Source organism: Trachypithecus francoisi, unplaced genomic scaffold (genome assembly GCF_009764315.1).
Source record: "Trachypithecus francoisi isolate TF-2019V2 unplaced genomic scaffold, Tfra_2.0 Lachesis_group14, whole genome shotgun sequence".
In the NCBI taxonomy this organism is placed as follows: Eukaryota; Metazoa; Chordata; class Mammalia; order Primates; family Cercopithecidae; genus Trachypithecus; species Trachypithecus francoisi.
The window spans coordinates 50,208,104-50,235,307 of record NW_022681459.1 but is presented as its reverse complement, the minus strand read 5'-3'; the positions used below and the strand labels follow the sequence as shown (position 1 = coordinate 50,235,307).

At 50.4% G+C, this 27,204-nt stretch overlaps 3 protein-coding genes across 5 annotated transcripts in view; 2 read left to right on the top strand and 1 right to left on the bottom strand.

Annotated features, from left to right (window-relative positions):
* RNF185 (ring finger protein 185) overlaps nucleotides 1-1,591 on the bottom strand; it is a 48,501-nt gene extending 46,910 nt beyond the window's left edge. Inside the window, exon 1 of one of the 3 annotated variants that reach the window (XR_004442390.1) lies at nucleotides 1,429-1,586. The gene's annotated coding sequence lies outside the window, so the exon portion shown is untranslated. Of the gene's footprint in view, nucleotides 1-1,428 lie in introns of all 3 variants that reach the window. The other 2 variants (XM_033233279.1, XM_033233280.1) reach the window with 2 other exon arrangements.
* Nucleotides 1,592-6,431: 4,840 nt separating this feature from the next.
* Nucleotides 6,432-6,985, top strand: LOC117096216 (small nuclear ribonucleoprotein-associated protein N-like). Its single transcript, XM_033233281.1, has one exon. The coding sequence runs from the start codon at nucleotides 6,524-6,526 to the stop codon at nucleotides 6,854-6,856; it is 333 nt and encodes a 110-aa protein (XP_033089172.1). The 5' UTR covers nucleotides 6,432-6,523; the 3' UTR covers nucleotides 6,857-6,985.
* Nucleotides 6,986-21,457: 14,472 nt separating this feature from the next.
* PLA2G3 (phospholipase A2 group III) lies at nucleotides 21,458-27,109 on the top strand. Its single transcript, XM_033234130.1, has 7 exons — nucleotides 21,458-22,102; nucleotides 23,133-23,265; nucleotides 23,521-23,655; nucleotides 23,939-24,222; nucleotides 24,890-25,022; nucleotides 25,131-25,247; nucleotides 26,000-27,109. The coding sequence occupies exons 1-7, from the start codon at nucleotides 21,589-21,591 to the stop codon at nucleotides 26,211-26,213; spliced, it is 1,530 nt and encodes a 509-aa protein (XP_033090021.1). The 5' UTR covers nucleotides 21,458-21,588; the 3' UTR covers nucleotides 26,214-27,109.
* The last annotated feature ends 95 nt before the right edge of the window (nucleotides 27,110-27,204 follow it).

Genomic DNA, 27,204 nt, shown 5'->3' with positions numbered 1-27,204 from the left:
TATGTTCCGGGGAGGAGAAGGCTGGTCTAAACAACCTCAAGGGGTCCTCCCAACTGGGAGTCCTCAATTTTGTGACTGAGAGTTCACTGGCTTCTCCTGGTCAGACATAAAATCTTCAGAGGCATTTCCAAGTTGTTCTTAGAAAAAAGCTACTAACCCATAGGGTGGGACCCAGTTTCCTTATTCATTTAACAAACATTTAAGGTGCCTCTATCAGATACCGGGGTCATTCCAAAGTCCTTGAAAAGAAGGTGCCCAGGACAACCAGGAAGAGATTACGTAAGGTCAGCGGCATTGGCCTTATTTACAGGAGATGTAGGCTAAAGTGATGGAAGTGTCAAGAAAAGAGAGAAGAAAAAAATCACATTTGCCCTGAGGGCAGAGTCAGCACCAGATAGATGCAGAACTCCTTAGAATCACAGACTTTCAAGTTGGAAAGGACCTTCATCTAATACCTATATACCTCTCTTGAAAGGAGGCACGGAGGCAATCCATTCACTCCATCGCTGGTCAACTCTGATGATTCTTCCATGTAAGTCCTTCTATTAAGCAAAAATCTTGTCTTCTTGTAGAATTCACCTGTTAGTCCTAGTTCTGCCTCTTTTAGCCTAAAGATGAAGTGGAAGCCCCCTTTGCCATTAACAATATTTTCAATTTTTAAAAAGTTAATTCCCTTCCAGTGCTGTCTTTACTGAGCTAACCATTCCAGTTCTTTCAAAGTTCCTGACCTGGCATCAGCTGCCTCAAAGCGAAGAATGGATATCTAGTGCTCACAGCAGGAAAGCACTTAAAATCAATGAGATTCAAACATCAGTATATACAGGACCCTCCTAGGCATAAGTTCAGATTCTAAACCAGAAGTCTGAATTGAGTCCCGCACTGTAAAGCCGGCATCTCAGAGAATTTCAAAGCAGATGGTGTAAGAACCATATTTTGAGAAACACTGCCCCGTTTTAGACACAAGGAAACTGAGGCCCAGCACAGGAAAGAGATTTGGCCCAGAACGCAAAATTGTCGGTGGCGAAGTCTCGAATCTAGGTCTCTTACTCTCAGCCCAACTCTGTTCACCGCGCTCCCCGGCCTCTGCTTCTCCACTCAGGGCAAACTCGTGAAATGCACTCCCAGACGATAGAGGCGGCCTCGCACGGCGGACAGAATGGGAATCAGCGCCCATGCCTCGAAAGGAGAGCTTGCGGGAGCCCCTCTCTTTCTCAAGGCCTCAGTTTTCCCAATCTGTAATCATGGGACGCAGAACCACAACGCCAGCCCGTCCTCTTTTCCGGGACCAGAGACACCACCGGTCTTGCTGTCTCTGGGCCCCTGGGCTCAGATGTTGAAGCCCGTGTGTCCCGGGAAGGCGGACTTGGGTCTCCCGCCCCCGTCCCTAAACCCTGGCGGCCCCAACCCCAACCCCAGCCCCTCACATACCTGCCTCCGCGCAGTTAACGCCGTGGGGGGCCGCCCAGTCAATCAGTTTTTCGGGTACACGACCAATACTATCGCCGCGTCAATCTGTTGGGTAGGACCTCCGACCCCTCCTACGCGGACTCCAGTCACATGACGCGGAGCCGCCCCTCTCGGAGGGACTTCCGGCCCCAACCGGAAGAGGTTAATCTCCATGTCCTAAACTCTTAAGGTTCCGCCTGCGGGCAGGAAGCGGAGGAACCTTGGAGCTCCTTGGCAGCTTTTCAAAGAACTTGCGTTCGGGGCTCCTGAAAGAAAAAAATTGATTTCCGGCTGGGCGTGGTGACTCCCACCTGTAATCCCAGCACTTTGGGAGGCCGGGGCAGGATGGATCACATGAGGTCAGGAGTTCGAGACCAGCCTGGCCAACATGGTGAAATCCCTCTGTACTAAAAATACAAAAATTAGCTGGTCGTGGTGGGGCACATCTGTAATCCTAGCTACTCGGGAGGCTGAGGCAGGAGAACCACTTGAACCCGGGAGGCGGAGATTGCAGTGAGCTGAGATCGCACCACTGCACTCTATCCTGGGCGACAGAGCGAGACTCCATCTCAAAAAGAAAAAAAAAAGAAAAAAAAGAAAGAGAAAGGAAGAAAACCTTCCGGAAAGTACCAGATAAACTTGGACCATCTTGTTACACCAGAATATAAGGATGATGGTAATAAGAATCATGGGAATGTGTCAAAGAACACAGGAGCTGTCTTTAAAGAGATCCCACTGGCCAACTCGGCAATTTCAGAATCAAAATCTGGAGTGATAGTAATACAGTATAACTAATTGAATAAAATAGTAATCCATGAGTCTTTACAGACATAAAGAAGTGAGTATATTAATGGCTGAAGGGAAAGTCTTTTAGTAGAATGCCAACTAATAAACTGTTGTAACCGAGTGAGTTAGAGAGAAATGCCACACTTTGAGATGAATTCAGAAGTCCTTTATTAGCTGTCGACCGAGAGACAGCTAAATTCAGGAGTGCTTTATTAGCAGGTGACCGAGAGACGGCTAACGCTCGAAATTCTCTTGGTCCCAAGGAAGGGGCTAGTTTTGTTTTTATACCATGGTCTAAATAGGGGAGGGAGGAGTTTAGCTGAAGCAATTTTTACAGAAGCAGAACTGGCAAAAAGTTAAAAAATTAATTGGTTGCAAAAGCAGTTACAAAAAAATAAACAGTTCCAGGTGCAGGGGCTTAAACTATCACAAAGAGAGAAATGCAGGGGCTTTGGGTGCCATCCAGGGAGCGCATCCCCAGGAGCTGCTGGTGCAGCTTGCCCAGTATCTTATCAGTAAGTGCATTTCTGGACGTGCTTTGAGTCAGTTTACTCTAGTTATGCCCTTAAGGGAGGGAGGTAAAGGGGCTCTAAGTGAAGGAACTAAAATGGAATCTGTCTGGCTCTCTCAGCTAAGAGAGACCATCAGGTTAAAACAAGGCAGGGTATGACAAAACGTGGTGGAATTAGAAAATCAATAACGTGTGGTAAAACTATAGAAACGGGATGTTTAAAACAGTAAAAGTGTCTCCCACAAATTACCTATTGATTACAAAGGGAAAACGGTGATTTTACGGAGGTGTAATCTAGCAGAACAAACGGATCAAAGTGATCAAAGTTAACACCACTAGTTAGTGGGTCAGATCAAAGGCCTCCTAATAAAATGCACTGAGGACACATCTCTTCTGTGGTATTTCTGTCAGAAGTGCACCGTGCACATCTCATGAGGAAGCGCTAGAAAACCCCAAATGAAGGACACTCTCTACAAAATAATTCATTGTCATGAAAAACAGAAAAGCCGAGGAATTGTTCCAGTTTAAAGGAGACTAAAGAGACATAACAACAAAACATGGTGTGTGATTCTAAATAGGACCCTGGACTGGGGTGGTGGTGGTGGTGGTGGAATAGTTGTAATGGACAATATTGGGACAAGTAACGAAATTTGAATATGGATTGTGGATTAGCTGTTAATACATATTGTATCAAATCACATACTGATAGGTGATGGAGCTTGTGACTTGCACTAAAGCAGTCATTGGAGTTCTTGACAGCCATCTTCATTCATTCAACAAATATTTATGAAGTGCCTACAGTTACCCAGGAACTGTTAGGGATTGGACTTGAGTAGGAGGTGAACATAGTAGATAAAGGCCGGGTGCGGTGGCTCATGCCTGTAATACCAGCACTTTGGGAGGCCGAGGCAGGCGGATCAGCTGAGGTCAGGAGTTCAAGGCCAGCCTGGCCAACATGGTGAAACCCTGTCTTTACTAAAAATACAAAAATTAGCTGGACATGGTGGCGTGTGCCTGTAATCCCAGCTACTTGGGAGGCTGAGGCTGGAGAATTGCTTGAACCCAGGAGACAGAGGTTGCAGTGAGCCAGGATTGTGCCATTGTATTCCAGCCTGGGTGACGAGCAAAACTCCGTCGCAAAAAAAAAAAAAAAAAAGTAGATGAAATAAGCTCATAGATGAAATTCCTAGTCTGCCAGCCACCTTCTCAAGTTCCTGTGATCAAGAAGTAATACAGGGGACGTTTCCAGTCACACAAACCTGGATTCGAAACCAGGCTCTAAAAGAAAAACAGCCCCTGATATTCAGGAGATGGTCTGGAACTCACAAATAGACCTTGGTGTGTTCTCTTATTGAACATAAAAACTTCACAGAACATCAACATCAAACAAGGCCACTATGTGACCATGATGGATCAAGACAATAACAAAACCACTCGAATCATGTCTGAACCCAGACAAAACATGAGCATTGTTCAAACTACAAAAATGGCCAAACATTTCCCTATTGTGGCTCATACAGAGATTATAGATTTAGATTTAGCCTCTGCCTACTCTTCCCTCCTTCTTTTTTTTTTTTTTTTTTGAGACAGAGTCTTGCTCTGTCGCCCAGGCTGGAGTGCAGTGGCGCGATCTCGGCTCACTGCAACGTCCGCCTCCTGGGCTCACGCCATTCTCCCACCTCAGCCTCCCGAGCAGCTGGGACTACAGGTGCCCGCCACCATGCCCGGCTAATATTTTGTATTTTTAGTAGAGACGGGGTTTCACTGTGTTCGCCAGAATGGTCTCGATCTCCTAACCTCGTGATCCGCCCGCCTCGGCTTCCCAAAGTGCTGGGATTACAGGCATGAGCCACTGCGCCCAGCCCCCTCCTTCTAAATAACGTTTGTCAGGGTATTTGCTCATAGACAGCATCCAATCCAGAAAACCTCATTTTCTTAAACCCGACTCCAAATCACCTAATGCAAGCCCAAATCCTATGTGTCTTTTGTGACACTTTGTTACTGAGATGTCCCCTTGTTTTGTTTGTTTGTTTGTTTGTTTTTGAGACAGAGTATCATTCTGTCACTCAGACTGGAGTGCAGTGGTGCAATCTCGGCTCACTGCAGCCTCTACCTCCTGAGTTCAAGTGATTCTTCTGCCTCAGCCTCCTGCATAGCTGGGATTACAGGTGCCCACCATCACACCCGGCTAATTTTTGTATTTTTAGTAGGGATGGGGCTTCACCATGTTGACCAGACTGGTCTCGAACTGCTGACCTCAAGTGATCCTCCCACCTTGGGCTTCTACAGTGCCGGGATTACAGATGTGAGGCACCAAGCCCAGCCACCCTATCGTTTTCATGATTCATGTCCTCACACCCTTACCCCATAACAAGTGATAAACTCAACTTGTTTAACCACAGGTGTGTTCCAATTTCTTCCTACCTCAAAAGGTTGTTATGAGGATACTTGGAACAAGTTCAGCACAGAGTGAGCTTTCTGTATCAGTCAATCCATTATCTATTTTTTATTTAAAAAAAAAAACATGGTCTCAGCTTGTGGCCCAGACTGGAGTGCAGTGGCACACCATCCTGACTCACTGCAGCCTTCAACTCCCGGGCTCAAGTGGTCCTCCCACCTCAGTCTCCTGAATAACTGTGACTACAAGCACGCTCCACAGCAGCTAATATTTTTAAATTTTTTGTAGAGACAAGGTCTCGCTGTTGCCCAGGCTGGTCTCGAACTCCTGACCTCAAGGAAACCTCCCAGTTTGGTCTCCCAAACTGTTGGGATTACAGGCATGAGCCACCTCACCCAATGCTTTCAATGTACTTTTTAAAAATTCTTTCTTTCTTTTTTTTTTTTTGAGATAGCACCTCACTCTGTCACTCAAACTGGAGTACAGTGATGCCATCTCGCCTCACCTCAACCTCCACCTCCCTAGCTCAAGCGATTCTCCTGCCTCAGCCTCCTGAGTAGCTGGGATTACAGGTGCATGTCACTATCACCCAGCTAATTTTGTATTTTTAGTAGAGACAGGATTTCACCATGTTGGCCAGGTTGGTCTCGAACTCCTGACTTCAGGTGATCTGCCCTCCTCAGCCTCCCAGAGTGTTGGGATTACAGGCATGAACCACCACATTGCCTCCTCAGCTTGCATTATTTCTAGGAGAACCTGCACCATACCTTTATCTGTAGCCTTCCCCAGGTCTTTTTTTTTTTTTTTTTTTTTTGAGACGGAGTCTCGCTCTGTCACCCAGGCTGGAGTGCAGTGGCCGGATCTCAGCTCACTGCAAGCTCCGCCCCCTGGGTTTACGCCATTCTCCTGCCTCAGCCTCCCAAGTAGCTGGGACTACAGGCGCCCGCGACCTCGCCCGGCTATCCCCAGGTCTTTTTTTTTTTTCTTGAGACGGAGTCTCGCTCTGTCGCCCAGGCTGGAGTGCAGTGGCTGGATCTCAGCTCACTGCACGCTCCGCCTCCCGGGTTTACGCCATTCTCCTGCCTCAGCCTCCCGAGTAGCTGGGACTACAGGCGCCCGCCACCTCGCCCGGCTAGTTTTTTGTATTTTTTAGTAGAGACGGGTTTCACCATGTTAGCCAGGATGGTCTCGATCTCCTGACCTCGTGATCCGCCCATCTCGGCCTCCCAAAGTGCTGGGATTACAGGCTTGAGCCACCGCGCCCGGCCCATCCCCAGGTCTTAAGAAGCACGAAGTTTTAACTGTGGACACGGGATTTGGTGGAGCAGCAGTCACGACTGTGGGCATGAGTAGCAAGACTGCAGCAGCACATTGACTATAGAATGAAATGCATCCTACAGGAAGGCAGAATCTTCTTTGGCGCCTTTAAGGCGTTTGACAAGCATGTGAATTTGATCCTCTGCGATTGTGGTGAGTTGAGAAAGATCAAGCCAAAGAATGTGAAGCAACCAGGGCTCAAAGAAAAGCACTTTTGGGGTCTGGTGTTGCTGCATGGGGAGAACTTGGTATCCATGACTATGGAGGGGCTACCCCACAAAGGTACAAAGATGCTCGGGTACCACTTGCTGGAGCTGCAGGAGGCCCTGGCGTTGTTAGGGCAGCTGGTAGAGGAGTATCAGCTGGTGTATCAATTTCCCAGGCTCCTGCTGGATTAGCAGGCCCTGTCCTGGAAGTTGAGGAACCATCCCAGCAGGTAATGACTCCACAGAGAAGAGCATTACTAGAGCCCCAACACAATACCCACCAGGACTGGGGACTCCACCCCCACCTGTTGGCAGAGCAGCCCCACCTCCAGGCATTATGTTTCCTCCACCTGGTATGAAACCACCCATGGGCCTACCAATTGGGCCTCCCCTTGCTGGAGGGATGTCAATAGGCATGCCCCCTCCAGGAATGAGACCCCCTCCACCAGGAATGTATCCACCAAGACCCTAGGATACTGCTGATCCATCTCAGTCACTTTTCCCCCCTGCAATGCATCTTGTGAAATTGTGTAGTGTTTGTGAGCTTTTTATCCCTTTTTTCTGCATTATTCATAGCTAATAATAAATGCCTAAAGCAATTAAACTGTGGGAAAAAAGATATTGAAGCCATCAGCTTTCATTAAGATAAACTCATTGATTATATTCCTCTTTGCTTTTTTGTTGGGTTCATAAGGTGGAAAAAATGGAGAAGAGTTCAACTTTTCCTTAGTCGGAAATGAGGTCATTCTCATGGTCTTTTCTGGAAAGCAATAACCACATTCCTGAAACTTTAACATTAGGGAACCAACACTGTTTATTTCTTCATGTTCTTGTTATTTAAAACGTTCCCAAGAAGTAACAGAATTGAAACTACAAAACTTGGAAGCACTTCAGCTTCAAAAATATATCAAGTAGTATCTTCTCTGCTTTAGCACACTAAGGCACTTGTAGTCCCGGGAAGCCCTGTTGGTGATGTTGGCATTTATCCTGTCAGAACCCAGCATAGATTTAATATTATTTGATGCCTACAACACATTGTGCTGAATAAAAAAAATTCATTCTGGTGGGAAATTATTTTTAAAATATACATTTTCTGATTTCTTCCTCCGCTTGCTCCTGAGTCCCCCTGCCCCCTCCCCTTCTTTGCCCTTACTCCTCTAATAATAACAGTAGCTAATATTTATTGAAGGTTTATAATGTGCTGCATACTGTGCTAAGGGCTTTATGCAATTTAACCCTCACCCCAGGATTGTGAAGGAAGTCTTATTACGGATGAGAAGCTAGAGGACCAGAGAAGTTAAGCAACATGCCCAAGGCCACACAGCTGGTAGGAATCAGGCCCAAAACTGGAATTTGCTCTCAAAACCTGCTCCTGTTGAAATGTTGCTTCACCACCCTGGCACAAAGAGTTGGGTCTGTGAAGGGATGGAGGGAGGGATATGCTGGCAAGGAAGGAAGGGCTTGGGGTAGTTGGTGGGCCTGGTGGGAGTGGAAGACCATTCAGAGGCATTTAGACCCTCTCCAGAGGGCAGAGGGAAGGGGATGGAGATTAGGAACACAACCCAAATAAAAGGCCCCTGTAGAACCTCAGGGGGAGTCACAAGTTTGGGGGACCAGGAAGGTTGAAGAATGGGTAAATTAGGCACGGTGGCTCATGCCTGTAATCCCAGCACTTTGGGAGGCTGAGGCAGGTCGATCACCTGAGGTCAGGAATTCGAGACCAGCCGGGCTAACATAGTGAAACCATGTCTTTACTAAAAGTACAAAAATTAGCTGGGCATGGTGGCGGGTGCCTGTAATCCCAGCTACTTGGGAGGCTGAGGTAGGACAATCGCTTGAGCTGGGGAGGTAGAGGTTGCAGTGAGCCGAGGTCACGCCATTGCACTCCAGCCTGGGTGACAAGAGTGAAACTCCGTCTCAAAACAAAACAAAACAAAACAAAACAAAAAACAAAAAAAACAACCAGGGCTGGGCACGGTGGCTCACGCCTGTAATCCCAGCACTTTGGGAGGCCGAGACAGGCGGATCACGAGGTCAGGAGATCGAGACCATCCTGGCTAACACAGTGAAACCCCGTCTCTACTAAAAATACAAAAAACTAGCCGGGTGCGGTGGTGGGCGCCTGTAGTCCCAGCTACACCGGAGGCTGAGGCAGGAGAATGGCGTGAACTCGGGAGGCGGAGCTTGCAGTGAGCCGAGATTGCGCCACTGCACTCCAGCCTGGGCAATAGAACAAGACTCCGTCTCAAAAAAAAAAAACAAAAAACAACCAAAGAGTGGGTAAATTATAAGGTGGGAGAAGGGCATGATTAAGGACAGGGCCACAGGTGTTTACTTGCCAAGTGAAGAGAGGCAAGAAGTCTGGGGGACCTTCTGGCCCATTTGATCTTTTTTTTTTTTTAACAAAGTCTCCCTCTGTCACCCAGGCTGGAGTACAGTGGCACGATCTTGGCTCATTGCAACCTCTGCCTCCTGAGTTCAAGCGATTCTCGTGCCTCGGCCTCCCGAGTAGCTGGAACTAGGCAGGCACTCACCACTACGCCCAACTAATTTTTTGTATTTTTAGTAGAGATGGGTTTTCACCATGTTGCCCAGGTAGTCTCGAACTCCTGAGCTCAGGCAATCTGCCTGCCTCGGCCTCCCAAAGTGCTAGAATTATAGGCATGAGCCAGCCCTATTTGATCTTTTAGGACTCACAGGTCCCTGCCCTTCTTGGGGACCAATTTTATGATCTGTTCAATGCAAGGAGAGAGAGAGGATTCCAGCATCCCAGGGAGCACCAGCTCTGGTAGGTGGTGAGGAGGTAGCATCATTTTCTCCTCCAGTCTCCTCGCCTGACATGGGGGAGAAGGTTCCCTGGACCTGGCCAGTTCACTGCCCCTACCCCACATTAGTCTTTCCTCATGGGTACAGGAGGCTGAGAGAGGAAGACCATGTCTGCAGACAGAAGTGAGAATAAGCCAGAGAAAGTACTCCCTGATTCTCCTAAATCCCAGTGCTTCCACAGAGGAGTGGGCAGGTTAGGAGCATGGCCTCATTAGTCCCCAGATCTGGAGCAAATAGGCAAATCTTTGCTGTGTGCCCTCAGACAGGTCACCCACCCCTGGGCCTCAGGCTCCTCTCATTCTCTGTGTATGGGTGCTAGGGTCACTTTGAAGCCCACTGCACCCCTGCCATCAAGCTCCCTGCCCCAGGACAGCTCAGGGTTCATTTATTCTGTCTCCTACTGGGGCCTGGCCCAGGGCTCTGCCCTCACGGTGGCTCTGATGTTCAGGGGCAGAGTGAACCAGCTTGACCTTTCAGATTCAGGTCTGATAGTGATAGTATTTTCTGTTTAGATACATGGCCACCAGGGAGTATCTGAGCCATATTCTGGGATCTTCTGAGACCTAGGTCAGCAGGACCTTATTCTTGGGAATTAGGCTCTTTCCAGAGGATTCTAGGATATTCCTAGCAAAGATGAGGCATGACCAAAAGTTCGGGAAGCTGGCCAAGAACAGCAGTTCACATCTGTAATATCAACATTTTGGGAGGCCGACAAGGGAGAATTACTTAAGGCTAAGAGTTCAAACCAGGCCAGACAATGTAGCAAGACCCTGTCTCTACAAATAAAACTTTAGCTGGGCATGGTGGCGTTCACCTGTAGTCCCAGCTACTGAGAAGGCTGAGGTGGGATGATGACTTGAGCCCAGGAGCTTCAGGCTGCGATGAGCTATGATCACGCTATTACATTTCAGCCTGTGTGACAGAGTCAGACCTTTTCTCTGAAAAAAAACAAAAACAAAAACAAAAACCACCACCACCAACAAAAAACTCTGGAAACCGGGGAAAGAAATACTAGTGAAGAGAAGGAGAATATGAAAAGGCACTGAGAAATTACGGAATTGTGGGATCCTGGGTAGTGTGGAGAGGGAGGGAGGTGGGCACTCATTGGACAGTGGAGCTGCCTTACACATCTGGGAGACTGAAGGAAGGGCAGATGTTTGCTCTGGGCCTAGTATGTGCCAAGTATTATGGGCAGGTCCTTCCCTTTTTTTTTTTTTTTCTCACTCTGTTACCTAGGCTGGAGGAGGGCAGTGGTGTGATTTCGGCTCACTGCAGTCTCAACCTCCCCAGGCTCAGGTGCTCCTCCAACCTCAGCCTCCTGGGTAGCTGGAACTACAGGCATGTGCCACCATGTCTAGCTAATTTTTGTATTTTTTGTGAAGACGGCGTTTTGCCATGTTGTCCAGGCTGGTCTTGAACTTCTGGGCTCAAGCAACCTGCCTGCCTTGGCCTCCCAGAGTGCTGAGGTTATGGATGTGAGCCACTGTGCCTGACTGGGAGGTCCTTTTCTTTTTTTCTTTTTTTTTTTGAGATGAAATCTCACTCTGTTGCCCAGGCTGGAGTGCACTGGTGCCATCTCCGCTCACTACAACCTCTGCCTCCTGGGTTCAAGTGATTCTCCTATCTCAGCCTCCTGAGTAGCTGGGATTACAGGCGCGCCACATCACGCCCAGCTAATTCTTTTGTATTTTTAGTAGACACAGGGTTTCACCATGTCGATCAGGCTGGTCTCAAACTCCTAGAGGTCCTTTTCTCATACTTTTCTCAATGAACTTTTTAACAGTTCATTGAGGAAATAATTATTTGTGGCCACTTTACAGAGGAGGAAGCTGAAGTTCAGAGAGGTGAGGAAATGTGGCCAAGGTCACACAGCAAGGAAACAGAGCCAAATTCAGTGCTTCCAAGTCCAGAAGGATGAACTAGAAATAGAGTTGCCAGATAAAATACAGGATTGCCCAATTAAATTTGAAGTTCACATAAACATCAAATTTTTAAAAATATAAATATGTCCCAAATATCACCCGGGACATACTTCCATTTAAAAATTATTATGCTGGGTGTGGTGGCTCGTGCCTGTAATCCCAACACTTTGGGAAGCCAAGGCAGGAGGATCACTTGAAGCCAGAAGTTTGAGACCAGCTTGGGCCACATAGTGAGACCCCATCTCTACTAAAAGTTTTAAAAATTAGCCAGGCATGGTGGTGCACGCCTATCGTCCCAGTTACTCAGGAGGCTGAAGTGGGAGGATCACTTGAGCCCAGGAATTCAAGGCTGCAGTGAGCCATGATTGTGCCACTGTGCTCCAGTTTGGGCAACAAAGCAAGATCTTGTCTCAAAAAAAAAAAAAAAAAAAAAAAAAATTATATGTTGTTTATCTAAAATTCAAAATTACCTTGATGACTTTTCTTTTTTGGTAAATCTTTGGTAGAGGGAATACCTACACCTTGACAGCGTAAAAAGGCAGAGCCTAGGACTGTGGGGTCTGGGAGAGACGTGAGAGTGACATCGCGACCCCTTCTCAGGCCTTGAGGAGGAGGCCCAGGCACTAGCACCAGGTCACCAGGGTCTACACAAACCAAGGTCTACACAGCTCCCAGACAGGTGTCTAGAAACTTTCCCAGGGCCTAGGGCAATGAAGACTTAAAGGGACAATGGCCCTCAGACTCTCCCCAACCCTGTACCACATTTATTCACCCTCCCCCATACCAAGAAATTGCCCTATCCTTTGTCCATCCATGTTCAGGCCAAAAACCTGGGAATCATTCTTATTTCCCCAATACTACATGTAGAGCTGTGCTATCCAAAACAGTGGTCTTTAGCCTCATATGGCTGAGTGCTTGAGGTGGAATCCAAATTGAAATGCACAGTAAGTGTAAATAAAATACACACAGGATATCAAAAACTTGGTATCAAAAAAGGGTGTAAAATGACTTGTTAATAATTTTTTAAAATAGTGATTACATATTGAAATATTTTACACATTGGATCACATAAAGTGTATTATTAATCTTTTTTTTTTGAGACCGAGTCTCACTCTGTCATCCAGACTGGAGTGCAGTGGCAGGATGGATCAAAGCTCACCTCAGCCTGAACTCCTGGGCTCAAAGTGATCCTCCCGCCTCAGCCACCAGGGGCGTGCCACCAGGCCCAGCTCATAAAATGTCTTATTAAAATTACTTTCACCTGTGTCTTTTATGTTCTCAACGGCTAGAAAATTTCAGATTACATTTGTGGCTAGCACTGGAATTCTGTTGACCAGTGTGGGTGTAGACATGGTCTGATTTGTTCATCTGTAAAACAGGCTTGGAGAGGTGGAGTCATTGGCTAATAGTCATACCATGGCAGAGTGGGATGGGAAATCAGGTTATTTTGAACCCTGAGCCCATGGCTCCCCGTCAGTCCCCTGGGCTGACATTTGACCTCTTCCAGAATCATATGCCCTCTTGAACCCACAACCAGCCCTCAGTGGAGACCTAAGGCATGCTCGCCCATCCTTGTGTGGGGACTTAGGGGTGGGGGTGGGGGCGGGCGCTTCCTGGATGAGATTGTAACCCCCCAACAAATTCACCTTGCCTGCTGCCTAGACAGAGCCGATTTATCAAGACAGGGGAATTGGAACGGGGAAAGAGTGATTCACACAGAGCCGGCTGTGGGGGAGATACGAGTTTTATTGTCAGTCAAATTAGTCTCCCAGAGCATTTGGGGATCAGAGTTTTTGAAGATAATTTGTAGAGGCTTGGGAAGTGGGGAATGCTGATTGGTCAGGTTGGAGACCGAATCACAGGGGGCCAAAGGGAGTTTTTCTTGCTGTCTACTGTTCCTGGGTGGGATGGCAGAACTGGGTGAGCCACATTACCGGTCTGGGTGGTGTCAGCTGATCCATCCGCTTCAGGGTCTGCAAAATACCTCAAGCACTGCTCTTAGGTTTTACTATAGTGATGTTATCCCCAGGAGCAATTTGGGGAGGTTCAGACTCTTGGAGCCGAGGCTGCATGACCCTAAACTGTAATTTCTAATCTTGTAGCTCATCTGTTAGTCTTGCAAAAACAGACTGGTCCCCACCAGGCAAGAAAGGGGTCTTTTTGGAAAAGTGCTATTACCAATTTTGTTTCAGAGTCAAACGATTAACTGAATTCCTTCCCAAAATTAGTTTGGCTTGTGCCCAGGAATGAACAAGGACAGCTTAAAGGTTAGAAGCAAGATGGAGTTGGTTAGGTCTGATTTCTTTCACTGTCATGATTTCCTCAGTTATAATTTTTGCAAAGGTGGTTTCAGGATGACTAAGCCAACATCTCAAGGATGAGTAAAAACAAGCCAGGTAAAGGAGGGGGAAAAGTGTTTTAGGCAAAGGGAACCGCATGTACAAAGGCTCTTAGAGAGTGTGTTAATTGAGGATATTAATGTATCTGTGTGTTCAGAACAGAGATGTGGGGAGTAGGTGAGGTCAGCTGGGCTCAGATCCTGCAGCACCCACGAGGCTTCAACATGAGGGCCAGAGAGGTCAGAAGACAGATACAGACAGTGGAGAGACCTGGCTATGTTTGTGTTTTAGAAAGATTGGGCCTGCTACCGTTTGGAGAACCCCTGTTCCAACATATAAAATTGAGAACCAAAGAAGAAAAGGGTTTGTTCAGGGTCATATAGCAACTCAGAGGGGATAGGGCCTGGCCAAGAAAGACTTGGCGGGCAGGCACAACGGACCAGGATAGGGGCAAAGGCAGCCTTGTTCAGGAGTCTCAAGGAGGTACTGGCACGGGGTGTCCACTAGGTGACAGCAGAGGCTGGTCCAAACTCCAGGGGGCTTCGGGCAGTACCCACCCTGCTTTTCCACAAGCCTTCCTATTTCCATTTCCCTGGTCTGGCATCAGAGGGCCTCTCTCCTAACCCTCTTCTCCAGACCCCAGAGCAGCAAGGAGAGCCCTGGGTTTCAGGAGGCTCAGAGACTAGCCCTAGCTCCATTTCCCCTCTGCCATTGACACTGGGCAAATTCACAGATAAAAAATTGCTTGAGAACTTGAGTGTTTGGCTGTAGAAATGGAAGTGGCATTATTAGTCTACCAGGAGCCACATTCTGTAGTTAGATCTCCTGCTGAGCCTCTTGATCCTCCTTTAATGCTCCTTGTCCACCCACCCTCTTCATTCTATCTTATGAGTTAGACTCCCAGAGACTAGGGCCCCAAGGCCCAGGCCAGCCCCAAGAGGGAAGGAAGGGATGTAAGCTAAGTTCTCTGAGTTAGAGCCAACACAAACAGCCCAGGTTTAAACCTCAGCCAAGGGGCCTTGTGTAGAACAAAAAAGTGGATGTGTCGCAGAGTTTTGGGCAAATGTGATCTCCTCCTAGGGCCTCCATTGTGAAATGAGGTGAAGAGTCCCTGGGTGTCTTCACTTCACTCCTACTGGGCAGGGTTACCAGATATAGTAAATAAAAACACAGGATGTGCAGTTAAATTAGAATTTCAGGTAACTGAAAAAATAATTGCAGCTAGGTGCGGTGGTTCATGCTTGTAATCCCTGCACTTTGGGAGGCCAAGGCAGGCAGATCACTTGAGGTCAGGAGTTCAAGACCAGCCTGGCCAACACGGTGAAACCCCATCTCTACTAAAAATACAAAAATTAGGTGCGCATGGTGGCGGGAGCCTGTAATCCAAGCTACTCAGGAGGCTGAGGCAAGAGAATCGCTTAAACCCAGGAGGTGGAGGTTGCAGTGAGCTGAGATTGTGCCACTGCACTCCAGCCTGGGCAACAGAGCAAACTCCATCTCTACTAAAAATACAAAAATTAGTCGGGCATGGTGGCGCACGCCTGTAATCCCAGCTACTCGGGAGGCTGAGGCAGGAGAATTGCTTGAACTTGGGAGGTGGAGGTTGCAGTGAGCCGAGATTGTGCCACTGCACTCCAGCCTGGGTGACAGAGCAAGACTCCATCTCAAAAAAACAAAAATAAAATTAAAATCATATGTCCAAAAACTTGTACATGAATGTTCATAGTAGCATTATTCATAATAGCCAAAAAGTGGAAACAACCCAAATGTCCACCAGCTGATGAGTGGATAAACAAAATGTGGTATATCCATACAATGGAAAATTATCCAGTTATAAAAAGGAACGAAGTACAAATAGATGCTACAACCACAGATGAACCTTGGAAACATTATGCTAAATGAAAAGTGGCAATCACAAAAGACCACACATGGTACACTTCTTTAGATATGAAATGTATAGAATATGCAGCTCTGTAGAGACATAAAGTAGATAAGTGGTTTATAGGGGATGGGGGGAGAGAGGAAGGCAGAGTGACTTACAGGATTTCTTTTTGGGATGATGAAAATGTTCTGGAATTAGATAGTCGTGATGGCTGCACAACTATGGATATACTAAAAAAACATTGAACTGTATACTTTAAATGGATGCATTGTATGGTATGTGAATTGCATCTCAAAAGTTCTGTTACCAAAAAAAAGTCAGATGGGGCTGTACTTATCTGAAGGCTTGACTGGGGCTTAAGGGTCTGCTTCCAAGTGGCTCACTCACAGGGATGTTAACAGCCTCAATTCCTCCCTCACCACATGGGCATCTTCATAGGGCTGCTTGAATGTCCTTTTTGTTTTTTGTTTGGTTTTGTTTTGTTTTTCTTTTGCCTTGCTTTTGAGGCAGTGAGATCCTGCAACTCTGTTGCAGTTGGAGTGCAGTGGTACAATCATGGTTCACTGGAGCTTTAACCTCCAGGGCACAAGCAATCCTCCCATCTCAGCCTCCCAAATAGCTAGACAACAGGTGTGTGCCACTATGCCCAGCTAATTGTTTTCTTTCGTTTTTTTGTTTTGTTTTGTTTTGTTTTGTTTTGTTTGTTTTTTTGAGACAGGGTTTTGCCATGTTAGTCAGGCTGGTTTCAAACTCCTGGCTTCAACCAATCCTCCTGCCTCAGCCTCCCAAAGTGTCAGGATTACAGGTGTGAGCCACCACACCTGGTCCTGCTTGAATGTCTTTGTGACATGTCAGCTGGCTTCCACAGAGTGAGTCATCCAGGAAGAAGAGCAAGAAGTCAGGCACAATGTCTGTTATGACTTAGTCTCAGAAGTTACCTCACTTCACCACATTGTATTTGTTAGAAGCAAGTCACTAAATATAGCTCATACTCAAGGTAGGGGAATTAGGCTCCACCGTTTGAAAGGAGGAGTATCAAAGAATTTCTGCACATCTTTTTCACCACAGCTTCTAATGTTGCTCTGTGACCTAGAATGATTTCTCTATTGTCCCCATCTTTCTCTGTCTCTCTTTTATTCTAGTTTAATATGCTATTGAATTGAATAATGTGTTTCTTCCCATCTACTGAGATGTTTAGTTTTAGACACAAGTTGCGTCTCATTCTTTGTTCCCTCATACTTAGGGCTGGGCTTCGTTGATGGCAGGTATGCTAGGGGCTGAACTACCTGGAAATCTTACAGGCATGGTCCTATAGCCATAGATTTGTACTCCATAACCCTAGGATCTCCTGGAAGAAGACTGCCTTCTGGGCTTCCTCCCCAGATGCCTGACTCTGTCTGTGTTACTGGGTTTCCTCTCCTGGTCTGAAGCGGGGACTGCCCCAGCAAATGGGTGGGTACTTTCCCAGACGTGGCAGCAGTCTTCTAACAACCTCCAGTCACAGCACCATCAGGATCTGCAGAGCAGAAGCCACTGTCTTCCTGGGAAGCGCCCCAGCCAAAGTCTGGTCACAGCTGGGACACTAGGGCGTGGCCATTTCTGCCCAACTGTGACTCTTCTACAGGCAGTCTTTGCACCAGAGCTCCCTGTTGGCTGGCTGAGACTTTTTCAGAGTGGCACTGCAACATGAGGCTCTTCTCAACCAACCCGCCTTCCCCTCTCTTCCTATAGATGTCAGATCTGAAACATAGTCGGAAGGCTTTCCCTGCCCAGTCCTGCTTCTTCCCCCTTTATCTTTCATAGACATTTCCTCTGATAAATCTCTTGCACCTCTAATTCTAGCTTGGCAGCAGTTTCCTAGAGGACCCAGCTGACACCCAGGCCCTGGCCCCTCTCTGTGGCTGCCAGATCCCAGTTCCCCAGGGCATGAGCTCCCTCTCCACCCCTTCTGGCTGCTCTCTTCCCTCTCCCTTCCTCTCTCTTTCACAGGCTGTGTCCGGAGTCTCAACCTGTGCCTGGTACATAGTAGACTCAGTAACTACTTGTTTTTGAATGGACACAGAATACTCTGGAGCTAGGCACTGCCCGCCCCATTCTCCTGGCATAGAGAGCCACAGAGAGGCCCCTGGGTAAGGCTGGGAGTGCCAGCTCAATGGGGCAGAGGGAAGGCACCCTTCAGGCCACTGGGGAAGGAAGGCCTGAGGCTGGGAGGCTATGGGAGAGCCAAGAGTCTCCCAGGCCCCAGAGAGGCCCTCCCCACACGCCAGGGGAAGTCGAAGCTGGCTTCTCTCTGGATCTGTTGGGTGAGCCACTCCTCTTCTTGGGCCTTACTCCACACCTCTCAACTATGGGATGAGAAGCCCCACCCTGCCTGTCTCCCCAGGGAGGGGCGGGGTAGTGAGCTTCAGGTGAAGTCATGTCTGGGAAAACATGAATGGGAAAGGGCAGGGCACATGGGGTTAGGGGGTTTGCCCTCTGTGTTCCTGGGCCTGGGGTCACGGTGTGGAGGGGACAGAGCAGAGAAAGGAAGAAGAGAGAAGAATTAAGAGAGAGAGAGAGGTGGAAACACAGAAGGAGAGAGGGAGAGAGACCCAGACACAGACACACGGACACACAGAGAGGAAAACAAAGGACAGAGGAAAAAATGAGAGACAGAGAGGAAGGAAATGAGAGCTAGAGGAGGCGGTGAGGGGAAAAAAGGAGAGAAACCAAAAGACAGTGAAACAGAGGAAAACTGAGAGACGGGGGAGGAAATGAGGGAGGGAAAGAGAGAAATTAAGAAAGCACTGGGTGCAGTGGCTCATGCCTGTAATCCTAGCACTTTGGGAGGCCCAGGCGGGTGGATCACAAAGTCAGGAGTTCAAGACCAGCCTGGCCAACGTGGTGAAACTCCATCTCTACTAAAAATACAAAAATTATCCAGGTGTGTTGGCAGGCGCCTGTAATCCCAGCTACTTGGGAGGCTGAGGCAGGAGAATCGCTTGAACCGAGGAGGCAGAGGTTGCAGTGAGCCAAGATTGTGCCCTTACATCCCAGCCTGGGTGACAGAGCATGACTCTGTCTCAGAAGAAAAAAAAAAAAAAAAGCAATGGGAAAAAGAGGTAAAGAGGGAGAGAGAGAGAAGCACAGAGAGATACTCATAGAGATGGAAGGGCAGAAACATGAGAAAGAGAAATAGGGAGGTAAGAAGGCACAGAGAGAGAGAAAGGAGAGGGAGAATGAAGCAGAATGGGACGATGAAAAACTGTAAAGAGACAGAGGAGAGAGAGACAGAAAAAAATGGAGAGAAAATCAGATGGAGAGTTAGAGAGGGAGACAGAAACATGGAGAGAACAGACTTGGAGGAGGTAGAAAAAAAATGAGAATCAAAGCCAGAGAGAGAAAGAGACCAAGAGACAGAGGGATGGGAGAGAAGCCAAAAAGGAGACAATGCGCGCTGGGGAGGGCTGGAGAGAAGCCAAAAAGGAGACAATGCGTGCTGGGGACGGGTGGCGAGAGACAGGGATAGACGGTCACACAAGGAGGAAGCCGGGAGGCTTCCTGGAAGGCAGGACCCCTCCTTCTCTCGTGAACCCCCACCCCTATTCCCCATTGGCTCCTACTGCACCCTGCCCCACGCAGACAGGTGGAGAGCCAGAGAAAAGCCTCAGACCCCCTTCCATCTGCAGGACCCAGGCCTTCCTGTCTTGCTGGTTTGGGCCCTCTGCTCCGGGGCCTCTGAGGGACACCAGGTGGGAGGCAGGATTCTGGGCCTGTCCTGTGGCTGACTGACATGTCTCTGGGTGGAGTCTGGACAGAAAGATCAGTTGACACCTTCCCTCAAGGCCTGGGCAAGCTCCAGCCTGCTGCTCTTTGGGACCCAGACTGGAAGAGACCTCAAAGGTCAACTCCACTGTACTTCTCACAGTACAGAGGGGGAAACTGAGTCCCAGAAAGGGACAGGGACAGGCCTGGAGTGACCCAGGCAGGTGGAGTCCTGGCCACTCTTCCCACAGTTGCCATCTAGCCCGAGCTCTCAGATATCACAGATGCTGTGACTCCAAAATCTTGGCTCTTGCTTTCTCCTGAGTAAATGGCTTCCTGGCCAGGGGTATCCTGAGGCTTTAGTGATGGTATTTTGGGTGCCAGGAACTGTGCTGGGAATCTAACCTAACATCCTGTGAAGTGACTACTGTGATTATACCCATGATACAGATGAGGAAACTAAGACTCAGAGAAGTTAAGATTTCCAAGCCTAGGGTCAGTGCAGAAACCCAAGCTGGATCTGTATGACCTCGAAAGCTGGGCTCCTGGTGTCACACCTCCCAGCTTCCCCAGGTGATGGGCAGGGAAGGGCTCGGCAATGTGGAAACGGGGGCAGAGGTGGGTGGCAGTTCCTATGATGGGAGGAGGTCTCAGCATGATGGATTTTCAAACGTCAGAACTCTTCGCAGAGGGACTCACCTTTGTTCAGCTACATCCTTACCCTCGGGGATCCCAAGTCTACCTTCTCTGCCACCACTCACTGTGCTCCACACCCCCTTTCTCAGCCTTTGGGGAGAAGGGGCTTGGCCCCTGGACTACCCCTACCCTCTTTCCCTTCTCTTCATTGTTCCTAGCTAGACCCTTTGAGCCACAGGCCCAGGCTGGTTCTGAAGCTACAGAGATGGACCTGCCAATCCTGCAGCCCCCTTCCACCTCTGCCACACAGTGAGCTCCCCTTCCCCAGCTCTGCCCCTGGCTTTACCTCACTGGGGCTCATCCCCTGGAAGAGTCTCAGATGGAACCTGGGGCAGGGGGAGGTTGGAGAAGCAGCAGGCTAATGGGCAGATAGATGACAGACAAGTCACTGTCCTGGCCAGCCTTGACTCCCAGCCAGACCCCCAAGAGCTACACTCCCATCCTCTAAGCCCTCCTCAGCTGAAGCCTGTCACCTGAGGTTTTCCCACCCTCACTGCGCCTCAGTTTCTTCATCTGCACTATGGGTGTAAGCACCCTGGCCTTACTAGACGGTTGGAAGCTGGGCTTTGGGACCCAGGAACAAGCCCTGGGTATAGCCCCTTCCTGATGGAGAGACTCCTGTCTCATGAGGCACACATGATGCCTGCTGTGTCCCCCAGGTGGTCAGCAATGGAGGTGGCCACAGACATATACCGTGGGCCACTCTCTGCCACTCTGGGGACCATAGTTCCTTCAAATCCAGAGCATCAGCCCTGCCCTATGTGGCTCTCAAGGCCTGTTCCCGCTATGTCTCCCCCAGTTATCAGACCAGGAGGGTTGCTGCAAGGCTAGGCCCGTGATTGGAGTCCTAGAAAGTGGGGAGCCCTGGGGCCCTGTCCCCTGAGTATGCCTTTCTAACAACTAGGACGTGGCAGGGGAACACCTCAGGTGGCACTCCCTTTCCCAGAAGCCTTGGGAGCTCCCAGAGTGGTAGCTTCAGAGCCCCAGCCCTGCCCTTACCTCCTTCACCCAGCCCTGGCAGAGGCCCATGGCCCCCTGCCAGCCTGATGGAGGTGGGTGTGGCAGCCACAACAGTGGTAAGGATGACAAGGGTGGGTTCTAGGGGACTCCCCCAAGCTCCTGAACCCTTTTCCTTCCTTTCAAGGAGATGCGAAAGCCCCTACCTGGTCCCCATCCCAGAGCTTAAGGCTTTGGCTCCCACAGTCCCCATCCAGGCAGGGCTGGCAGCAGGTGACTGGATGGTGCTGGGAAGGGCAGGCAGAATGGGGGCGTGGGCCCCGGCAAGTGCACTCCTCAGCCAATCAGCATCCTGCCCGGCCGGTGGATTCGGTTACAAGCCCAAGATCACCCCATACTCCAGCCTCTTTCCTCTTCCTCCCACAGCTCCATTCATTGGTCCCGCTGCACCGGGCCTGCTGGGCTCTGCTTCCGTTCCACCGCTCAGCTGCCGCCTCGTGGGGCCACCAAGGGCAGGCATCCCAGGGGCTTTGTCTGACTGGACTGGGCCAGTGCAGAATGGGGGTTCTGGAAGGGCTGTTCGGGATGCTGGGCTTCCTGGGGGTGGCCCTGGGGGGCTCCCCTGCCCTCCACTGGTACAGGACCTCCTGCCACTTGACCAAGCCCGTCCCTGGCAACCCACTGGGGTCCCTGAGCTTCCTGGCCAAGGATGCTCAGGGACTGGCCCTGATCCATGCCCGCTGGGATGCGCATAGGAGGCTGCAGGCATGTAGCTGGGAGGATGAGCCGGAGCTCACCGCAGCCTACGGTGCCCTCTGTTCTCATGACATTGCCCGGAGCTCCTTCACCCACGCCCCTGGACCTGAGCTGCAGAGAGCACTGGCCACTCTTCCGAGTCAGTGGGAGGCATGCCGAGGGCCTGAGGAGAGTCCAGCAGGGGCTAGGAGGAAGCGAGCAGCAGGGCAGAGTGGAGTCCCTGGTGGAGGGCACCAGCGAGGGAAGAGAGGATGGACCATGCCTGGCACACTGTGGTGTGGAGTTGGAGACTCTGCTGGGAACTCCTCAGAGCTGGGTGAGCCATAAGGGGTGTGTGGGCTGGGGGTTCTGATCAGGGAAGCAAGGTTTCTTTAGCCCTAGCCCTTACTCTCCCAGGCTGTGTGCCCGTGGGAGAGTGACTTGACCATGGTGAACCCCAATTTCCTTATCTATAAAGTGAGGGTAATCACAAATCTCCTCATGGGGTGCTTAAATGAAGTCATGGTTGGGGAAGGTCTTATTCAAATCTGGGAGTCCTCATTAAATACCATCCGAGGGACTGGGCAGGCTGGGGGAGCATCCAGGCTCAACTGAGCCAAAAAGCCATTACCCTGGAGGAGGCTTCGTGGGCACGGGGTTCCCAGTGGAATGGATGCTGAGACCAAAGGCCTGGCTTCAAATCCCAACTCAGCACATACAAGCTGAGCAAGTCACTTCCCCTCTCTGAGCCTATTTCCTCACCTGTGAAGGTGATACCTCCTTTTCAGGGCTGGCTGTGAGCCTGGATATGGGAAGTGCCAGGCATGTGGGAAATGCTTATTAAAGAGTGCTATTGCTTAGATGGTAATAAACATAGACGAATTTCTTACACTCTCAGTACAGATGTCTGTGCGTTTGTGTGCAGGGTTGGGGGAGGACTTGGCACCTGAGTCAGAGCAGGTTGGCATCCTGGCAACACCTCCTTGTGCCAATGAGAAAGGTTGCACCCTGCCTGTTTGTCATTCCATCATCCACACATTCATAATTTTGGATTTTATTTGGGGCGCGGGCTTGGGAACTCTGGAGGCAGACTCCAATTCCCCTGAGGAAGACCTTTCCATGTATTTATGGGTGGGCTGTCTGGCATTTAGAGTTGCCCAACAGGGGCTGCAGCTTGGGTTCTGTTTTCCAACTTTGAAACTCTGAGAGTCCCACAGAAGGGAGAGTGACTGGTCTGAGGACCTCCATGGCACTTGTGTCAGGGCTGGGGTGAGAACCAGGTCTCTACCCTCTTGCTACCAGGGGAGCATAGCTGGTGCATGATGCTTAGGACCCTGCTGAGCTGGTGCCCCCTCCCCTCCCTGCAGGGGTCTTCCAGGGACCTGATCTCTGTTGCCGGGAACATGACCGCTGCCCACAGAACATCTCACCCTTGCAGTACAACTATGGCATCCGAAACTACCGATTCCACACCATCTCCCACTGTGACTGTGACACCAGGTTGGTGGCAGGCAGCGAGGGCCCAGAGCACAGGGACAGGGCAGAGTTACCCAGTTCCTGGGTAACCAGACATTGGGATTGCAGAGGATCTTAAAGGTCAGCCAGCTTGGACCCCACAGTGCAGGTAGGAAAGCTGAGGCCAGAGAGAAGGGACGCTTGGACCCCAAACCACCCAGCTGGTAGTGGCAGGGTGGGCTGGGGGAGGAGTCAGACAGCCCTCCATGCCCCAGGGTCCTGAGTATCTGCTCTGGGCAGGTTCCAGCAATGCCTGCAGAACCAGCGCGACTCCATCTCTGACATCGTGGGTGTGGCCTTCTTCAACGTGCTGGAGATCCCCTGCTTTGTGCTGGAGGAGCAGGAGGCGTGTGTGGCATGGTACTGGTGGGGCGGGTACGTGGCCACCCCCTTGAGTCCCTTTCCAGACAGATGAGGGATCCCAGGCTCCAAACCTGGTGAGGGAGACCTATCCATCTGTCTGTCTTCCAGGGAATGATGTCCATTCTGCATGTCCGCTCCTGAGGGCCTGGGATGCAGACCCTTCTTGGGTGTCCCCCACAACCCAGTGGGATGGGGGATGGGACCGGCAGAGGATTGGTCTCCGTGGAGACGACCCTGGGAGCTTCTGGGAGGGGGAATTTCTAGTCACCAATTGCCACCAACTGCCACCCCCCAGGTGTAGGACGTATGGCACAGTGCCCCTCGCTCGCCTTCAGCCCAGGACCTTCTACAATGCCTCCTGGAGCTCCTGGGCCACCTCCTCAACTCCCAGCTCCCAGAGCCCAGCCCCTCCCAAGCCTCAACAGAAGCAGCACCTTCAGAAGTGGCCACCACAGCAGAAAGGGTCCAAGCGCCCCAGCAAAGCCAACACCACAGTCCTCCAGGACCCTATGGTCTCTCCCAGGCTTGATGTGGCCCCCACAGGCCTCCAGGGCCCACAGGGTGGCCTAAAACCTCAGGGTGAGCTCAGAACCTAACTTTGGGGGTTCCTGACTTGAGGGGGTATTCCTGCCTCTGTTTGGGGGTGGCCATGTGTTGCCTCTTTTCCTGCCCCAGTTTCCTCCTGGGATCTCCCAACCTTTCCCATCAAATTGCACTGCAGCACTGGATTTTCATAATCCACAAATGTGACTACATCGTGCCCCACTGTGCACCCACCACCACTCCTCCTTGTCTTGGCCAATGATGTCCCGACACCAGAGGCCCTCAAGCCTTGGCCTTGCAGACCCTACCCCCAGTCAAAACTCTAGTTTCACAAACTTCACTTGGTTCCTCAAAAGCACCAGGCTCTCTCCTACCACGAAGCCTTTGCACATGCTGTTCCTCCTCTCCTCCTCTTCTCTCCCAGCCTCAGTTTAGCAGCCTCTGCCTCCTGGAAGCCTTTCTTGACTAACATCAGTATTCTGGGCATCCCCCATGGCAGTACTACTGTTTGGGGACTTGGCGTTAGGGAGGCACTCCCACAAGGGCAGCACATTGAGGGCACAGAGACTCTCAGAAGGCATGAAATGGAAGGAGGCTGTGTGTGTGACTGAGCACATGTGCTGGCGTTTCTCCTGGATGGCGCAGGCATTGGTGGGGCCTCCCTGGTGGACTGGGCTCCCATCAACACACACCCACCTCTCAGGTGCCCGCCGGGTCTGCCGCAGCTTCTGCCGCCACCTGGACCAGTGTGAGCACCAGATTGGACCCCAGGAAATCAAGTTCCAGCTGCTCAACAGCGCCCAAGAGCCCCTCTTCCACTGCAACTGCACACGCCGGTGAGGCCCCTTTGAACCCCTGTGGGGTGGGCTGCCTGCTGCCAGGCATGGGAAGGGGCCCCTGGCTGGCAAGGCCCTACCCCGGCCTGAGCCTGCCTCTGTTCTCAGTCTGGCACGCTTCCTGAGGCTCCACAGCCCATCCGAGGTTACCAACATGCTTTGGGAGCTGCTGGGCACAACCTGCTTCAAGCTGGCCCCTCCACTGGACTGTGTGGAAGGCAAAGAGTAAGTGATGTCAGAGCCAGGAGGGATGGAGGGCTTTTCTCAAGGGGTGGGTTGCCTATACCCACTTTGGGTGTTTGGGCCAAGGGGGTAGGGTAAGGGATCGGGAGACCTCTGAGCTCCCATCCATAGCCTCATTCCTCTACCCCCTGCTGCCCTAGGTCCAGCGCTGCAGTTGGCCTCTATGGGTCGCATCTGGGCTATGTCATTTGATTCCCACGTGACCTTGGCAATTGGTTCACCTTTCCAAGTTTCCACGTCTTTGTCTGTAAAATGGTCGTAGGAACCAAGGAAATGGCAGGATGCACGTAGGTCAACCCCTGCCTGGCACACAGCAAAATGTGTACTTAACTCACTCCTAATCCACAATCTCATTTGGTCTTGAACTCCTGGACTCAAGCGATCCTCCCACCTCAGCCTCCTAAAGTGCTGGGATTACAGGCGTGAGCCACTGTGCCCTGCTTTCATTTGGATTCTGATTCTCAAAGCCAGCTCCTTCTTAACTTTCCTATTTCATAGATGAGGAAACTGAGACTTCCGGCTCAGGTTTCCACAGCCAGCTAGTGGCAGATCCCAGGCCTCCAGGTACCAGCGTGGTTTATTACACCCTTTCTCCGTGAAACCCACCCCTTTCTGCCTTGCTGGTGACTCTGGCCCCAGCCCTCTCTGTCTCTGGGCCTCAGCCCCCCTGTCTGCAAAGTAGGATGGGATCCTTGTCAGCCCTGATCATCTGCCCCACTTTTCTCTCCTTACAGCTGTTCCAGAGACCCTAGGGCCATCAAGGTGTCAGCCTGGCACTTGTGGAGGCTTCAGCAGAGGCTACGCCAGCTCCAGCATAAAGGCACAGACGAGAGGCAGGCATGGCCTTCAGAGCCCCCGAGAGGCCCCGTGTCATTCTACAACCAGTGCCTGCAGCTAACCCAGGCAGCCAGGAGACCCGACGGGCAGCAGAAATCCTGGAGCCAGTGACCTCAGTTTCAGCTTTCCTGGGTACCAGCCTGGACCTTGCCCATGGCTTTGCCAGGCGCTGGGAATCTCAGCCTTCCCTCCATAGGTTAGACTGAAGCATGGCAGAGGCTGTTGTGGACAATCAAGAGGCTGAATGGGGGGATCTCAAGGCCCAAACGCTGGAGCACATTATGACATAACTCTTCTATGCCTGGATGTGGTGTTCAGGAAGCTCATTCTGATGCCCTAGGCTTTGGTAACTGCTGCAATATGAAGTTCCCATACAGATGGGAATGGGGAAACGGTAACTTATTGCAGCAGCCCCAGGCACTACCAGGAGGAGGTACATGTATGTCCATGTTGCAAAAATAATACATGCCTCAAAAACCTGCCCAGGGGAGCCCCAGTGCCTGGGTGCTGTGGCCTGGGGTACCAGGTGGGAAGTTAGGATGTCACAGAAATGTCTGTGTCTGAATCCAGAATCGGGGTGGGTGTTGGAGAGGGCTTTCAGCTCCCTCCTCCCAGGGGGGCCCCTTCTTTTAACAGCTGCTACACCCTTCCTGGCCCAGCCCTAAACCTAATTTCAAATCTCCTCCATGCCCTTGAGCAAAGGACCTCCCTCTTGCACTCAAAGCCTTAGTTTCCTCCCCTGAAAAAAAAAGGGGGTCACTACACAGGATCTACCTCATAGGGTTGTTGAGGACTAAGTGAACCAATACATATACAGTGCTTAGCACTTAGTAAGTATTTCCTCCCCGCGACACCTGGCTGAACTATGGTTTGTTGTCTGATCTTGAGAGGTTGATATAACCTCTTAAAAGCCTCAGTTTGCTTACCTGTGAAATGGGTCCAAGAATAGCACTGATCCCACAGGGTTGCAGTGCAAACTAAAGGAGATAGCATGTGTAACATATACAACTGGTGCCTGGTAAATGTCGGTTCTGTCATTCCTTCACCTCTTTAGTCCCTGCCTCTGTCTACCCCCATCCCAAGACTACTAACAAGTAGGAAA

Excerpts from the sequence above, each read along its gene's own strand:
- LOC117096216 (XM_033233281.1), top strand. The coding sequence starts at position 6,524 with ATGAAATGCATCCTACAGGAAGGCAGAATCTTCTTTGGCGCCTTTAAG.
- PLA2G3 (XM_033234130.1), top strand. The coding sequence starts at position 21,589 with ATGGGGGTTCTGGAAGGGCTGTTCGGGATGCTGGGCTTCCTGGGGGTG. Across the intron at positions 22,103-23,132 it reads TGGGAACTCCTCAGAGCTGG|GGGTCTTCCAGGGACCTGAT; the intron begins GTGAGCCATAAG and ends CCCTCCCTGCAG. Across the intron at positions 23,656-23,938 it reads GCATGGTACTGGTGGGGCGG|GTGTAGGACGTATGGCACAG; the intron begins GTACGTGGCCAC and ends GCCACCCCCCAG.